Source organism: Callorhinus ursinus, unplaced genomic scaffold, assembly GCF_003265705.2.
Source record: "Callorhinus ursinus isolate GAN/ISIS: 27379988/994484 unplaced genomic scaffold, GSC_fseal_2.0 scaffold6, whole genome shotgun sequence".
Lineage (NCBI taxonomy): Eukaryota > Metazoa > Chordata > Mammalia > Carnivora > Otariidae > Callorhinus > Callorhinus ursinus.
In genome coordinates, this window is record NW_027397068.1 from 64083100 (window position 1) to 64101476 (window position 18377).

Here is an 18377-nt window from a genome sequence, read left to right on the forward strand (position 1 = left end):
GAAGACAATTAGCTGAAATAAGATATAGATTTTATAGTTTCTCTTTACTGGAATTTCCAACTATGAAACAGGCAAGAAAATAAATGATACAAAAAAAAAAACCACTGAAGTATTTAAAATAGTCTGACTACTTGGAAAAAGATCTTTAACACATTTAAAAATACATAAAATGCATTTATATAAAATGCAATACATATAAATAATACATTCCAGATAGAGAATATACAGTAAAGATAATTTACAGATCTAAATACAAAGAACATAAAACACTTAGCAACATTCAAAACAAAACACATATGAGGAAAAATTGGTAAATGTTCAGAATGTACAGCTTAACACTCTGTTTCATCGAGGCTGGGCAGCATGCTGGGCCTATGACTTCAGGAAAAGTCATCACTCCAGGCAACCCAGGCAAGTCTTCCGGCCACCAACCTCAGTTTCACCTTCCTCAGATAGTCAGCTGAGGCTAAATACAACATGTCTTCACTCACTCAGCTTTTACCAGTTAAAATGTAAGTCTCGGGCGCCTGGGTGGCTCAGATGGTTAAGTGTCTGCCTTTGGCTCAGGTCATGATCCCGGGGTCCTGGGATCGAGTCCCGCATCAGGCTCCCTCTGCCTCTCTCTCTCTGTCTCTCTGTCTCTCATGAATAAATAAATAAAATCTTAAAAAAAAAGTATTTAAAAATAAATATAAGTCTCCGCCAGCCTAGAGTATACTGCCACCTCTGTTCTGCACCTCTCATAAAGCTCTCCATGTTCTCCCACTTCCCAAACCCTCCCACTATTGCCCCCCAGACGTGCTTGCTCTGTTCTATAACTAACAAATGCTCCTATATCACTAACGTCTGCTCCAAGCTTTCCCACCAACTCCTTAAAGCTGATTATCTTCTGCTGACATTACTTCCTTTTCAGCCCTTTGCAATTAAGGTTTTCTTTAAAAATAAACTGGGCTAGGGGCACCTGGGTGGCTCAGTCGGTTAAACGTCCGACTCTTGATTTCAGCTCAGGTCATGATCTCAGGGTTGTGAGATCGAGCACCATGTCGGGCTCTGCGCCTGGCATGGAGCCTGCTTGAGATTCTCTCTCTCCCTCTCTTTCTCCCCCAGAATAAGTAATTAATTAAAAAATAAATAAACTGGGCTAAAGGTGGGATTCTACCTCTCATTATTCTTTCATACTCTTTTAAAAAAGCCAGCTCTCTGGATGCACATTCATTCCTCTCAATTAATGAACTCTTATTTGCTTGTCCTCATTCACCCACAGTTTTGACATTCAGTCTACCCTAAGCCCTGCCAACATTCTATAACTTCAACATCCATGTGGACAAACCATCCATCACCCTCACCTCAGTTTCCTGACCTCCTCCCCTCGACCTCCAATATCACTCCTAAGATCTTATTTCTAATTTTGATATTAACCATATCTGTTTTCAAAATCATTTCTTTAAGGTTTATACACTTGGACTACAACTCTCCTTTCATGTTTTACTACTGCTACAAGCATTTTTCAACTTCACCAAGACCTTCATATCCCTACTTCACTAGTCCTCCACTTTCTTTATGTGACACTGTGGCTAACTGAATTCCATGGTCCAGTAGTTCTTTCTCCCCTCTGTATTCCTTTTCTCCTCCCCTCATTTCTATTCATTCATTAGATTTTTATTGAGCATCTACACCATCCAAGTACAGTGGTGAACAAATATCCACGGCCCCATGGAACCTCCATTCTTGGGGGAGAAGACTGACAATAAACAAGTAAATAAATAAGGTAACATCTGGGTATGATAAATCCTATGAAGGAACCATAAATGGCATCAAAATGGTAGAGAGAAACAGGGAGATAGAAAGGGATGAGATTCAGTAGTCAGAAAAGGCTCCACCAGGAGATGACATATGATCTAAGACTAGGCAAAGGTCCTGAGGGGGGAGCTTGGTATTTTCCAAGAACAAAAAGAAATTCAGCATGGCTGGAGAGCAGTAAATGAGGGAAAGTGGGGTACTGGAGGAAGTCTGACAGCAGCAAAGCCATCAAGAGGAGTCTGGAAGGAATGGAAAGCCCCTAACAGCAGAGCAGGAATATGCCTTGATTAAGGATTTAAATCACCCTTTCAGCAATATTCTGTCCTCTCTTTATCTATCTTATTTTGTACTTGTTTAGTAGAACTCTAGTCACAGATGATTCCAGCTATCTAACTTTTTTTCATGCCTGCTAGAAAAGGTGATGTAAAGTGCAGATTGATTCCACCATAAATTCAACGATCAGCATCATCAAATGGCTTTAGCACTGCCCGGAAATCCTACTGTTTCTTTTGGTCTCCACTACAACTCTCTCTAGTCCTGGGTCTCCTCAAATTGCCTGTCCCATTCCTCACACACCACTCTCAGCAGATGACCTGATTTTCCACTTTGGAGAAAACCGAAGACATCAGAAAGGAACTCCCTTATCGTCCCCACATAACCTGGGCCTGTTAGTTCCTGTTAGAGCAAAATGGTTGATTCTTCTTCCTCTTTAAGGCTAATAATCTGTCATGCTATGCTTTGGATCCTTTCTTTTCCTGGTTTCTCAGGAACCTTACTTGATCCTTTTCTCTTGAGTATTTAATTTCTTTATCTTAACTGGAGTTTTGCAATTATCTTTTAAACATGCCTAAGTCTTTACTATTAAAACAAACAAACAAGGCTCTCCCTCCATTTTCATATGGAGCACTACCTTAAAACGTTGCTACTAGTCCACTATAAGTATGGAAGTGGAGAACAAAAACTTAGAAACCTTTACAGAAATCTAACAGTGAAATTTTATGTCTGCTAAATATAATAATAAACTATTTGTACTTATATATGTCATCTTAAATTTAAATTTTGGAATAATTAATCATTATTCTATTTTATAAAATTAGAGCCCACCCCAAATGACCTTATTTAACCTTAGCTGCCTTCCTAAAAGACCCTGTCTACAAATACAGTCAGATTCTGAGGTACTAGGAGTTAGGACTTCCTGAATTTGGTGGAGGGAGGACACAGTTCAGCCCATGACACATGGGGTAATTTGTTTCTATTCAGTCATGGGAGCATAATTCAGAATGGAATGGGTTGAGGAATACATCGATGTGAGGTAAAGAATCCATGTATTAAAAAAAAAAGAATTCATGTATAAACAATACTTTGAGAAGTTTTTCTATGAGGGTACAGTGAGGACATTAGCAAGAGTATGCTTCTTACACAGTGAAGATCTTTTTATTTTTTAAATGTCCAATTTATTACAGATTAATAATTTTATAAAATACACCCTTGGCTTTCAAGACACTTTTGTTTTTTTCCTTTCCTCTTCAGCTAATTCTTCTGTCTTTGCAGGCTTATCCTCTCCTGCCAGCTACTAAGTAATAGGCTTGGTTCTAGGCCATCTTGTCATTTTTGTCTACATAATCTCCCTTAATGACCTATTTCATACACAGGGCTAATTGTACATATATCCAGCTCCCTAGCTGACATCTTCACTTGGGTAACTCAATGAACCTAACTCAACCTGAGGTAAAAAACTAGACTTATGATCTTTTTCCACCAAATCCTGTTCTCTCTTAGCATTCACTTTTATAATGTGGGGTATCGCCATACTGCATCTATATTTCTGCACCAGAAGCATAAGAGTTATTCCTCTCCATTATCACCCCTTGTATGTAATTTATCACCGGGTCCTTGTCAACTTTACCCCTCTCATCTCTCTTAATCCATTCACTTTTCTCCACTGCCCTCTTCCAGTCTAAATAACCTTTGTTTCCTGGGAACTACCATATCTCTTATCCAGTCTATCCCAATACCCAACCCCCAATCCATTCTTATCCACTGCAGCCATCTTTTTCAAACACAAATCTAATCATATCATTACCCTGCTTGAAGTTTCCCTAACTTCCTGCTGCTCTTAGGATAAGATCAACAGACAGTCCTGCATAGTCAGGCCCTATGTACTTCTCCAGTCCTATTGCACACTCTTGTTTTCAGTTCTTCCAGTGTAGCAACAAAACCTGCCAAACAGGCCCTGCATAGGGACACCGTTCCTCACTAAACCTTTCCATTTACCTTAGTCTTTCTTCAGCTATTAGCTCTACTATCAGTTTCACAGGAAGGTTTTCTCTGATCTCCTTGATTAAGTCAAAGAACCCTTTATATGAGTCTACAGTACCGTATAACTCACCCCACTTCATTCACATGTAGGTAGCTGTAATCCTATGTGTATTTATTTGTGAGAGGGTTTGATCTCCCTTACCAGAATGTCAGCTCTACAAACTGGCAAGAACTTTATACCCAATGCTGAGCAAAGGGCCTGAAACAGTGGTGAACAATAAAATTTTGCTGAATGAAAAGAATGAATAAATAAGGCCTCTTATAAATCAATAAAAAAGGATGAACACAAAATTAACAAAGAAAAAAATGCCAATTTAAAAATAAACAATAAGTAAATAAAAATTGATAACCAAATGTTTAATACCAGTGATCAAAGAAATATGAATATAAAACGAGACGGTATTTCCACAGCCATTAAATATATAAAAATCATAGTACCTAGGATTTACAAATATAGGCATTCTTATATTAAACTGATCAGGAGAATATAAGTTGGGAATACCTTTCTAGACAGCAGTATCTAAGGAAAACCTTAAATTTTTGCAAGACTTCGAAAATTTTCTTCACAAAATCATCAGGAATGTACAAAGATTTAGGTACAAAAGGATTTACTGCAATGCTGTCTATAATGGCAAAAAAGAGAAACAAGGCAAATGTCAAAAATGAGAGACTGGTTACATAAGGTATGTGATAAATCTAACAAAATGCAGTTACTAAAATTATTCTGTAGACCATTTAATAACAAGGAAAGTTATGCACAGTATATTAAGTGAATGGAGTAGGTTTTAGTGTGACCCCATTTTTTGCTTAAACAGTAAGAATCAAAATACACATGTAAACCCACTCAGGTTTTCCACAGGAAAAAAGACTGAGAAACAAAACACACCAAAATCTTGTAGGTATTAATAGTGGTGTCTTCTTTTTCCTTACTTACTTTCTAAATATTCTGTGATGAATACCTTTCACTCTTATAATAAAACAAGATTATAAAAAGAAAAAAAAGAATAGTTTGAATATGGTATCTGTGGTAAAAAAAAAGAAATATTTCAGCTTCAGTATAACCAATCAAGTAGTTTTCAACCTCGGCGGCCGCTTATCAGAATTACTTATGAAACCTTAAGGGCCTCCTCAAACTCATTTTGGTATAACACTATCATGCTCTTACCCTGACGAGACTTTCACTTACTGTGATGCTCTTAACAATTTCTAAGACTAAAGAGTTGACGTAGATGAATATTTTAAAACAATACTATAAGAAACGAGAAAAAAAATGTCTGATTGATCACCTGGTTTCAAGCTGGCATTGACAGGTCTGGCAGCTGCTGCGGCCATCTGTTCCCGGCGAGGATCTTGGTAACTCATTTTACTAATGAATTCAATTGCTGCCTCTATACTTCTGTTATTAGTTTTCTGAAGAGCTTGTATAACCATATCCTGATATGAAGTTTAAAAAAAAGAAAAGTTTAAACCTTATAATTAAGAGAGAAAGAACACTACGAGCTTCACTAGAGAAATTCATAATTATGAAGCACAGGGCCCCAAACCATATTAACGTCCTGTTTGTAAAACTACTATAAACATCCATATAATCTCAAAGTAAAAAAGAAAACAAACGCTCAAATTCTTCAAATGTTTCTTTAATATTTTCACTTTTATGTAACATCACTTTTATAGGATTAGCTTCTGGGGACAATCGTTAACAACAGAACTCTGATTATTTCTCATTCTTTATTTCATCCTTATACAAAGAGACTATCAGATTGTTAAAAAGGTATCAGTCAAAATACTGGAAACCACTCTTCTGTATCATTAAAACATTTTAGTAAAGCACCTTTGTCACTGGGTTTACTAGTAAAAGAGCTATGTAGTTCTGATTTCTATCCTCTTAGAGCTTACATTTTCAGAGAACCTTATTTACAAGGACATAAATCTAGGACAAATGGTATAAGAAAAACATTTAGAGGGTATATGATTATGTGATGATGACTTTAGGTAGGAGGCTACATGGTATGATGAAAAAGCAGAGAGTCTGGAATCAAACAGAAGTGAGTTTGAGTTCCATTACTATGCTTTTGTTTTTTATGCTTAGAAGCAAAAATACACTCCAGTGATTGCAGATTTATTTACATGCCCCCCTTTAGAACTGTGTGAACTCTGGCAGATTATTTAACATTTTAGAGCTTAATTTCTTCATCTGCAATACACTTACAGAATTGATGTGAGGCCTAAATAAGAAAACATGTAAAAGCACATTAAGTACAGTGCCTGGAGATTAGATGTGGGTTGTCCTCCTGCTCTGCTCCTTGCCCTTTAAATGTAAACATAAATCATACACTAACATACAGAACGCACACGGATAGGCTTTTTTCAAGAGAGAAGTAGCTATTTACTTGCCCTAGAGGAGCTAGTATTTCAAACAATATTTTAAAATGGGAATGGAATAGTAAGACCAGTGGGTGAACAGGCTACTGACAGATGATCCTCCTAAAGAAATGACTAGGGTGAGACCAACCAAAAAAAAAAAAGGTTGTGGCAGGGGCACCTGGGTGGCTCAGTTGGTTGAGCATCTGCCTCCGGCTCAGGTTATGATCCCAGGGTCCTGCGATCAAGCCCCGCGTTGGCAGGTTCCCTGCTCAGCGAGGAGTCTTTCTCCCTCTACCCCTCCCCTCTGCTCATGCTCTCTCTTGCTCTCTCAAATAAATAGAATCTTTAAAAAAAAAAAAAAAAAAGGTTGTGGCAGAGATTTGCTGCCTATTCAAGATCCATTCTCCCTTTCCTAGAAAAAGTTACTGATTTTGTTGGAAGAATCCTTCCTTATAGCTACAGTGGCCACATGACAAATCTGGCAATGAAAGAAAAGCAAGGGTTTCTGGAAAAATGTTGCTATCCCTGCTTTAGGTACGAGTACTTCCTGTATCCTGTTTCCTAGACGACAGATCTCACATCTGTGCTACAGCATGATGCCACAAAGAAGGAATATTCAAGAAATTCATAAGAGTCCTAGGTTCTGACATCTTTAAGAGAGTGGACCAATACTAGCTATATAAACTGAATCACTATTTTGTTTAGAGCATTATTATTTGGATTTTTGTTAAAAGCAACCAAACTCAATCCTTAACTGATAAAAAAGTACAGTGTGATCACATTTTATGCCAATCAGATTTCCGCAAGTTTGTAGTGAGATACAAAGAAATTAGTAAGTCTCACTTTGTGTGCAAATTTAAAATAATTCAGGGGCACCTGGGTAGCTCAGTGTTGTTAAGCGTATGCCTTCAGCTCAAGTCATGATCCCAGAGTCCTGGGATAGAGTCCCGCATCGGGCTCCTTGTTCAGCGGGAAGCCTGCTTCTCCCTCTCCCACTCCCCGTTTGTGTTCCTACTCTTGCTGTCTGTCAAAAATAAATAAAATCTTAAAAAATAAATAAATGAATGAATGAAATAAAATAATTCAAATAACTCCAAATTAAAATTCAACAGGGAGGGCTTAACTTTAAAACTGGTTAAGCCAAACGAACTGTATTGATGCTACTATCACACAGCAGTGTCATCTCACTTGGTAAGAAAATTGGCACCCACCATCCTTTTTCAATATTGTGGGAACTATTTTTGTTAAATGCACTAGAATTTCAGCTGGTGACTAATATGCTGGCTTTTATTTTTGAATATTATTGCTGTATGCTGAAATGTTTTTGGCATCTGTTAATAATATCGACCAAAGTTCTGTAGGTGGGGGTGTTGGTGCCAGTGTGAAAAAGAGCACCCTTAAATCAGTAACTTTGGAATCGAAGTCTTATGTGATAAGAAAACATCGTGTCCACATTACTATGGTTTTTTCCATGCTTAGCAGCAAAAATACACTCGTTGATTTTAGATTTATGTGCCCCAAGAACCCATCAATTCTGTTTAACATTTATTCCTACAAAGAAAGTAATCTTGACATACTTGAGGTTTTAATTTTACAGACTACTAGAATCATTCTCAAAAAACTGCAACTGCCTTGAACCTGACATAGCTAAAGGAATAGATAGGGTTTATGAAATGATAAAATAATGAAGACTAGATAAAAATTTTATTTAAAAAAATTTTTTTTAAAGATCTATTTATTTGAGAGTGAGCGAGCAAGCAAACATGGGGGGGGAGCAGAGGGAGAGGGGAGAGAAACCCAAGCAAGTTCAACAGAGTGCAGAACCCAAGGAGGGCTTGATCTCACCATCCTGACATCATGACCTGAGCTGAAGCCAAGAGTTGGACACTTAACCGAATGCACCACCCAGGTGCTCCTGGATAAAAATTTTAAAGTACCAAGTTAGGATTTTAAACAAATTCTGCAATATAATGAGAAGCTATCAGAATGAGTGATTCAAGGACACAGAAGTAAATATTGCCATATTCTTTATATCACCGTGGGGATAAATAATACCCTAACTTTATTTGGACAAATGAGAATTGATAAATGTCTAAATGCTTTTAGGAAAGCAACCTTGCTTAAGGGGTTATTAATGTCATAAGGTGACAACTGAGAAATGTGTGATTGTAATAAAACTAACGTATCTTTGTAATGAGAAGCAATTATTATTATTTCCAAGAGATAAAAAATAGGGCATTGACCTAAGTGAAGTAAGTCAGAGAAAGACTAATACCATATGATTTCACTTACATGTGGAATGTAAGAAACAAATGAACATACAAACAAAAAAACAGAGAAAAAACTGTTGGTTGCTAGCGGGGAGGTGGGTTGGGGGATGAGCAAAACAGATGAAGAGTATTAAGAGGTACAAAGTTCCAGTTATAAGTAAGTCATGAAGATGGAAAGTATAGCACACAGAATATACTCAGTAATATTGTGATAACACTGTATGGTGACAGATGGTGACTACACTTGTGGTGAGCACTGCGTAATGTACAGAGCTGTCTATAGAACCGTGGAATCAACATGTTATATACCTGAAACTAATGTAACATCATATGCCAATTATGCTTAAAATAAAAAGAACAGAGCATTGACTAATGCTTAGATTTCTTAAAACTGTCTACATTACAAAGAATTTTTAAGTTCCTTAAAGGAATAGACCATGTTTGGTATATGACTCACTACACTGATCAAAAGGTTCACACATAGTAAGAGCTCCAGAAATACATATCTACTGAGGTGACTTACCTGACATAACATAATAGCACTTAAGGGCCTTTACAGCCATGTGATTTTTTTAAACTCTCTTTCCCTGGCAATATATAATGGGAACGAATAAGGTCAATGACTCATTCCTTTTTTTTTTTTAAGATTTCATTTATTTATTTGAGAGACAGCAGAGTAGGAGCGGAGGGGAGGGGAGAAGGGGCCTGCAGGGCTCGATGCAGGGTTGGATCCCAGAACCCTGGGATCATGACCTGAGCTGAAGGCAAACGCTTAACAGACTGAGCCATCCAGATACCATGATTCATTCCTTTCATTTTTCTTTGCCTTCTGGCTAAGAGATTAGGAAGAAAGTACTCTGGAGAAACTCCATGTTAAGCCATTTCCTTAACCCTCCAACTACTAACCACGAAAACATCACAAGTCCTCTCCTCTTTTCTCTCTTGATATTTTCAGGTGCAAATCCAATTATTTTTAGAACACTTAACATAAAAATGATAGGAAATAATGTTAGTCAAATGGATGAACAGGGTACGCCAGAAAAGACTCATCTTTTTTCTCTATAGTTTGGTTGAAATCTTCCTTTTCAAATCCTTTACTATAATGTATACTTAAGTTCTGAATTTTAACCGTAGAGATCTCTGAAAATGTGGTCACCAAATTATTAACAATAATGAAAGGATTTTAAAGGTAATTATCTTTATGTAGTAGAGCTAAAGATAATTTCCAGTGTTTTCTTTACACCTTTTAATTTTTAACAGGAAATAGGTATTTTTATAAGCACAAAAAGTTACTATAATTTTGAAGGAAAACTTAATTAACACTTGCTTATTCACATTTAGTTACATTTTCCATGGCAATCTGTATCCAAAATGATCTCTGCCACCTAAAATAGTCACAGAAAGTATGTTATCATGGAAAATAAATTTTATAATCTAAGCATTAGATTATAGATCTAAACATATATGATTATAAATATATGTATGTGCTATGAAAAACATTCAATGTGAACTTTAAGGGTAAATATTAAAGATTTGGCATAAGTAACATGAACTGAAATTTCATTACAATAAAACTTCAAAATTCTAGCAGACTGAGCAACATGTAAATTTTTAGTTTTTGTGAATTTGAGATTTGGGCCTGAGAATGATGTGAACACAGCTGCTTAATGAAATCCTGATTTAAAAAAAAAAATGAAATCCTGATTCTACTTCTTTCTCTGTAGTATGAACTTTAACTTCATAAACTGTCACTTCCACATAGCCACTTGGCTCCCCAGAGCTCCTATAGCAGAGACCTCCCTCCCTACCTACTCTGTCCTCCCCTGTAGCTTTCTTCAACTGCACTTCCACCTGACTTCATGACTTGACCTTTTAAATCCCAGAAACCACAGAGAAAACTAAAGAAATAATTATTTTGTTTTACCAATTAATGGAATTGTAAACAACATTCTTTGCTGATTAGAATATACAAATTTGTATACACAGTTAAATTCTCTCAATGGAAACATTTGGGTAGGAGATTATCAAAATAGTCTTATGTACTGTGAGAAAAATCCCTTCTTTTGCCTTTCAAAATTCCTACCTCATCAAATCCAGCAGCTTGCAAGTCTTGAAGCATTTGTGGATTAACTTCTGAAGTACTCCGACTTGTTTCATTTGCAAATGGTTGTAGAGAGTTTCGAATTTCCAGCAAGGCTTTATGATGCGTCCCAAATTTGGGTGGATTTCTGACTTGTCGAGGATCTTCAGCTGACATCTTATTTATGTTATGCTCAGCCTTAGCAGCATCCGATGGTTTGGATAAATTTCTAAGGGATTCCCGAATTTCTTGCAACATCTGCCGGCTACTGCCAGTGTAGTTACTGGCAGGAAAGGTCTTAGGCCTCATTTGTCTATATCCTTCTGGCTTTTCACTCCTCTTCATGAAAACATCTATATTCATAACCCACACAAAGGATTTCTTTAAGAGCTACTTGATAGATCCAGAATTTTCTCTTGAACAAAACCGAAAAAGATCCTTTGCAGAAGTCCCCAGGAATGATGAAATTCTTTACAATCTAAATAATTAACCCTATAAAAGAAAAAAAAGCCATGAAGTGATTAACTGATAAAGTAGTACCATGTGTTTGGGGAAAAACAGAGTAGAGACCTGGGTTATAGTTCTGGCTCCATTATGGATTACCGTACAGGGGGCGCCTGGGTGGCTCAGTCGTTAAGCATCTGCCTTTGGCTCAGGTCATGATCCTGGGGTCCTGTTCTGTGGGAAACCTCCTCCCTCTCCCACTCCCCCTGCTTGTGTTCCCTCTCTCGCTGTGTCTCTGTCAAACAAATAAATAAAATCTTAAAAAAAAAAAAAAAGGATTACTGTACAGTCAGGAAAAGTTAGTTAACCTCTCTGTGCCTATTTCCTAATCTATAAAATTACATCAAGTACTGGTTATGATGATAAAGTATAATTTTAAGAGTGCTTAGTAAACTGGGGTGCCTCGCTGGCTCAAAGACTAAAACAACTCTTCATCTCAGGGTCATGAGTTCAAGCCCCATGTTGGGTGTAGAGATTACTTAAATAAATTAAAAACTTAAAGAAAAAAAAAAAGAGTGCTTAGTAAACATATAAAGTACATACAGATACAAGGGATTACTAAGTGAATGATATAATGGACAGCCTCTCATCAACTTCACCTTGCAGTTCCAATTCTAGATTTTAAAACTGGACCCTGGGGCACCTGGGTGGCACAGTAGGTTAAGTGTTTGACTCTTGGTTTCAGGCTCAGGTCATGATCTCAGGGTTGTGAGATCGAGCCCTGTGTTGGGATCCATGCTCAGCACAGGGTTCTGCTTGAGATTCTCTCTCTCTCTCTCTCCCCCTCTGCCCCTCCCACTCATGCTTTCTCTAAATAAAATAAAATAAAATTAGACTTCAAGTATAAGATTTCTTTAGAAGAAACAGTACTGTTGCTTTAGAAAGGTTTTTAATCCACTAGTCCAGAAGATACCTTTATGCTTCAAAAAACAGATGCTTGAGCTTATTTCACCAACTGTGGACTGGGACTCTAAGTTTATTAAGGACAGGACGGGGAAAGGATGTCTGTGGACAACTTGTCTTATTCCTCACTTAATGCATGAATCTCTTTCAAAACACACTAGAATTTGCAATGACGTGGATGGAACTAGAGGGTATTATGCTAAGCGAAATAGGTCAATCAGAGAAAGACAATTATATGATCTCACTGATATGCAGAATTTAAGAAACAAAACAGAGGATCACAGGGGAAGAGAGGAAAAAATAAAACAAGATGAAACCAGAGAGGGAGACAAACCATAAGAGACTCTTAATCATAGGAAACAAACTGAGGGCTGCTGGAGGGGATGGAGGCAGTGGGATGGGGTAACTGGGTGCTGGACATTAAGGAGGGCATATGATGTAATGAGCACTGGGTATAAGACTGATGAATCACAGACCTGTACTTCTGAAATCAATAATACATCATGTTATTTAACTGAATTTAAATTAAAAAAAATAAACTGGGAAAAAAAAAACATACTAGAACAGTCACCTAAAGTCTACTTAAATATCCTCACTGATAGGGAAATCACTAATGCAAGAAAGCCATTCTACTTGTGACCTGCAGCAAGTGTTAAAGATGTTTTCTTTTCATGGAGCATCGTGAAATCCTACTCAGTACATGTTGAGAGGCTTTTATGGGCCGGTGATAAATAACTTTGCCTACATCCTTATTTAACTATCCTAACAGCCCTACGAATAAGGTTTACTATCTCTGCTTTGTACATGAGGAAACAGGTTCAGAGAGTTTGGGTAAAACAGTTTGTAAGTAATACCAATGGGATGTGAAACATTGCTAATTATCATCTACTAGGAACCTATTTCTATTATTTTTTTTTAAGTAATCTCTACACCAATGTGGGGCTCGAACTCACAACCCCTAGATCATGAGTCACATGGTCAGGGCGCCTGGGTGGCTCAGTCGGTTGTCTGACTCTTGATTTCGGCTCAGGTCATTATCTCTCAGGGTCGTGAGACTGAGCCCTTTGTTCAGCTCTGCACTGGGCATGAAGCCTGCTTGGGATTCTCTCTCTCTCTCCCTCTGTCCCTCTCCCAGCACGCACATGCTCTCTCTCTTCCTCGCTAAAAAAAAATAAAAATAAAAAAAAAGAGTCACGGACTCTACCGACTGAGCCAGCCAGGTGCCCCATTTCTATTCTTATAAACGTAATCACCATTCATGTTACATAAAAAGGTCCACAGGCAAATATAAATACATCCTTCTAGTCATTTAGGTCTCAGCCTTATGTTACCTCCTCAATAGCTCTCAATGACTGGTCACCTAATTACCCTGTTTTACTTTCTTAATAGTACTTATTACTATCTAAAATTATCGTAATTGTTTAGTTGTTGTCAATCTTCCCTCACTGACATAAAAGCTCCATGAGAACAGAAGACATTATTTGTCTCATATCCACTGTCTGCTCAATGCTATCAGAGACTGACACATAGTGAGCCCTCAATAAATGTGTATGTTGACAAATGAAATACACGTGTCTCCTAAACAACCCCAGTTCCTTTAAAGATTTATTTGAGAGAGAGTGAGAGCAAGCATGACTTGGGGAGGGGCAGAGGGAGGGAGATAGGAAGAGAATCTGAAGCAGTCTCCCCAGTGAGAATGGAGCCCTATTGGGGGTGGGGTGCTTGATCTCATAACCCTGAGACCATGACCTGAGCCAAACACAAGAGTCAGATGCTTAACTGACTGAGCCACCCAAGCACCCCTAAATGTTCCTAATTCTAGCCATGCTCTTCTGGATAATGCTCTAGTTTGTCAAAATCCTAGAGGTGCCAGAAAGTAATGGAAAAACAAAAAAATTATTCAAGTACCTGTTAATTTTAGCAATGTGAACTTAGGTATTTATTTCTCTCAAAAACTGTCTCCTGAGGCATAAAATGGTTGGAATAACAAGGTTTACCTTAAGGCTTGAATAAGGATTATGAGGAACAATGTAATACAACTAAAGGAACACAAGGGTTCGAAGATGAAGGATGCTCCTTGCAACACCATTTATAACGGCAAAACATGATTATCAGTCTAGATGCTCATCAGTAATTGAGCAATTGACAGTACACCTATATGTGATGAACAGATGTTAAAAAGAATGATGTAATTCTATCTAAATGTACTGACAATAATAGATACCCATAACACATTCTTTTTCTTCCTTTTTTATAGATTTTATTAATTTACTTGACAGAGGGAGAGAGAACATAACAAGCACGGGGAGCAGCAGAGGGAGAGGGAGAAGCAGGCTCTGCGCTGAGCAGGGAGTTTGATGGGGGGCTCAATTACAGGACCCCGGGATCATGACCTGAGCCGGAGGCAGATGCTCAACCGAGTCACCCAGGTACCCCCTCATAACACATTCTTAAGCAAAAAGGGCAAGTTTCAAAACACTACAGATAAAATAAAGTCATTTTCTATTTTTAAATTAGATTATTATTATGGTTGCATAGCTCTGGAAATGAACCCTGAACAACCACTGAATTGTATACTTTAAATGAGTAAATTTTATGGTATATAAATTGTATCTTATAGCTCTTAAAAATAAACATTTTGGGGGGCTCCTGGATGGCTCAGTCAGTCAAGCGTCCGACTCTTGATTTCGGCTCAGGTCACAATCTCAGGGTCATAAGACTGAGCCCCACGTCAGGCTCTGTGCTGGGCATGGAACCTGCTTGAGATTCTCTCTCTCTCCCCCCCCTTTGCTCCCCCCTCCACCACTCTTCCTTCTCACAAACAAAAAAACCCACAAACAAAAAAACCACTCTTTCATTTTTAAAAATTACACTTATGGATGTTAATTATACATACACATAAACAACTGTTTCCAGCAGGCCTGAAAAACGATGAAGTCCTGAAGCAGACTATCAGAGGCAGTTTCCTGATGACTGTGCCTCAATTATCAGTACTTCTGTGGTGCAGTTCTTAGTTAATTATGATCAATCCAATTCTACTTAACAAGCAGCACATATTTCTTCATTTTTTAAAAACAAAAATGATGAACTCTGTCATTGTATTGCTGAAAATTACACATATTCTGTCTACAACATAACCCAACCTACTGATAACTACTTCATAAATGAAATAAAGAGGGACACATCTTACGCTTTTATGAAGAAAGCTGGTCCCTAATGATAAGCAGTTTTTCCCTAAGCCTTCCCAAAATATTAATAGCCTACTAATGGAATTTTTTAGGTTTCACATTTAGCTCACCAGTCTAAAATTTACAGAATTCCCCTCTTGCCCTTCCTGAAAGTGAAAATATTTTCCATTTCCTGTTCTGCAACCTATCATTTCTCTGCAATCAAGGATTAACAATAGTGGTTATGCAATGTCATGTGTCAGTTCTCTCAATATCTGAGTTATATTTCATTCATAGCATCTAAGCATTCCATTATGACGTCATTTATTTTGGGTTTCAACTCCAAGTTTAGTACCATTTTACTATTAGTATTTTAACATTTCCAGTATCATTCTCCTTGACAGAGAAGAAAAAAAAAACAAAATAAGCATAACTTGCTTTTCTCTGTCAATACACAACATTTGCTTCCATTCCTAACACAGAGCCTGGTAAACAGTAAGCAGTGCAAAAATATCTGCTGAACTAATAAATGCAAGTGATTTATCCCTTCTTTTTACTCTTAAAAAACTATCTTAGTTCTTTTCTAATTATACAAAAATGCATCCTTACTGAAAAACTTAAATATTATATAATATAAAGTAGAAGCCCCTCATAGTTCACCTCCCTCAACAGTAAGAATCACTTCAGTAGCCTGAATAATGGCATCCTAAAAGATATCTACTTCGTAATCCCTAGAATCTGTAAATGTTATCTTATTTGGAAAAAGGGACTTTGCAGATGTCATTAAGGATTTTGAGATGGAGAAATTATCATGGATTATTCAGGTAAGCAGTACACACAATTACAAGTGTTCTTCTGAGAAGGGGGAGATCGGATACACACAGAAGGGGAAGAGGCAATGTGTCCGAGGGGACAGAGACTGGAGTAATGTGGTCAGAAGCCAAGGAATGCCGGCAGACAAAATGGCAAGGAACAGATTTTCTCCTAGAGCCTCTTGGAGGAGAGTGGCCTTGTCGACACCTTGATTTTGGGCCAGTGATACTGATTTTGGATTTCTAGCCTCCGGAACTGTAAGAGAATAAATGTATGCTTTTTAAGTCCTCATGTGTAGTGATTTGTCATGTAAGCCACAGGAAACTAATACAATCACTATTAATACTGCATATTCTAGACATTTTTCCAAAGAAGACATACAAACGGACAACAGATACATGAAAAGATGCTCAACATCACTAATCATCAGGGAAATGCAAACCAAAACCACAAGAAGCTATCACCTTATACCTGTTAGAATGGCTAGAATCAAAAAAGAAATAACGTTAATGAGGATGTGGGAAAAAGGAACCCTTGTACACTGCTGGTGGAAACGTACATTGGTGCAACGACAGTGGAAAACAGTATGGATGCTCCTTAGAAAATAAAAAATAGAAATACCATACAATCCAGTAGTTCTATTACTGAGTATTTACCCAAAGAAAATGAGAACCCTAGTTAAAAAAGATACATGCAGGGGGGCCTGGGTGGCTCAGTCGTTAAGTGTCTGCCTTCGGCTCAGATCATGATCCCAGGGTACTGGGACTGAACCCCACATTGGGCTCCCTGCTCTGCGGGAAGCCTGCTTCTCCCTCTCCCACTCACCCTGCTTTTGTTCCCTCTCTCACTGTGTCTCTGTCATATAAATAAATAAAATCTTTAAAAAAAAAGATATATGCATCCCAATGTTTACTGCAGCATTATTTATCATAGCCAAGATATGGAAGCAACCTAGGTGTCCAATGACAGATGAATGGATAAGGATGACGTGGTGTGTGTGTGTGTGTGTGTGTGTGTGTGTATACACACACACACAACGTAATATTACTCAGCCATAAAAAAGAATGAGATCAGGGCAGCCTGGGTGGCTCAGTGGGGTAAGCATCTGCCTCTGGCTCAGGGCATGATTCCAGGGTCCTGGGATCAAGCCCCATGTTGGGCTCCCTGCTCAGCAGGGAATCTGCTTCTCCCTCTCCTTCTGCCCCTCTCTCCCGCTTGTGCTCTAATTAATAAATAAAATCTTAAAAAAAAAACCCAAAAAATTGGGATCACAAAATATGACATCATTTTATATAATACATGAATTTATAAGAAGAGAATGCTGTGTTGCCCAAACTTACCTGACCAAAGAACTTTCTTCCTTCCGAGCATTTCATGAGATTCATTTCTATGGAATGTATTTTAGAAAATGCTGGGCCAGGGGCACCTGAGTGGCTCAGTTGGTTAAGTGTCTGCCTTCAGCTCAGGTCTTGATCCAGGAGTCCCCGGAACAAGCCCCACATTGAGCCCCACATCGGGCTCCCTGCTCAGCAGGGAGTCCACCTCTCCCTCTGCTCCTCCCCCTGCTCATTCTCTCTCACTTGCTCACTCTCTCAAATAAATAAAATCAAGGAAAGGAAAGGAAAGAAAAGAAGAGGAAAATGCTGGGCCAGTCATTCTAATCCTGTATTCTGTAACTCTGTACTTGAATGATGTAATTTCTAACAGTGTTAACACCTGAGTATACAATGGTCCAGAAATGACTGAGTTCTGGTATATGTGTAATAATGTGTTTTAAGTTAAAATAAATGAAAAATTAGTTTATGCTTATCTCTTTCGTCTACATGTTGAAATACTTATGAATAAAATATGATGTCTGGAATTTATTTTAAAATATGACGTCTGGAATTTTATTTACTTATTTATAATTTGGTTTTGCGGTGAAGTGGAGACATAGATGAGACAAAAGTAGCTGATGACTGCTGTAGCTGGGTGATGGGCACATGAAAGTTCGTCATACTATCCCCCTTACTTCTGTATGTGCTTGAAATTTTCCAAAACAGAAAGTTAACTAAAAAAGAAAGGAAATGACTATAGTGCTCTGGATCTTGAAATGCTTCTGCTGCAAATTATTCTTATACAAATACAAAACACACAAAGAACACACAGGATTTCTTT

General features: G+C 37.8%; 1 protein-coding gene across 4 annotated transcripts in view; it reads right to left on the reverse strand.

The window, feature by feature from the left end:
- The window catches only part of LATS1 (large tumor suppressor kinase 1), a 50127-nt gene that overhangs the window by 18183 nt on the left and 13567 nt on the right, over positions 1-18377 (reverse strand). For all 4 annotated transcript variants that reach the window (XR_003206817.2, XM_025866313.2, XM_073894077.1 and 1 more), the window contains exons 2-3: positions 10837-11325; positions 5406-5553 (exon numbers count right to left, since the gene is read on the reverse strand). Coding sequence is in view for 3 of the 4 variants with exons in the window: in XM_025866313.2 (XP_025722098.1) it covers positions 5406-5553; positions 10837-11196 (508 nt within the window). In the remaining variant the exon portion in view is untranslated. The remainder of the gene's footprint in view (positions 1-5405; positions 5554-10836; positions 11326-18377) is intronic.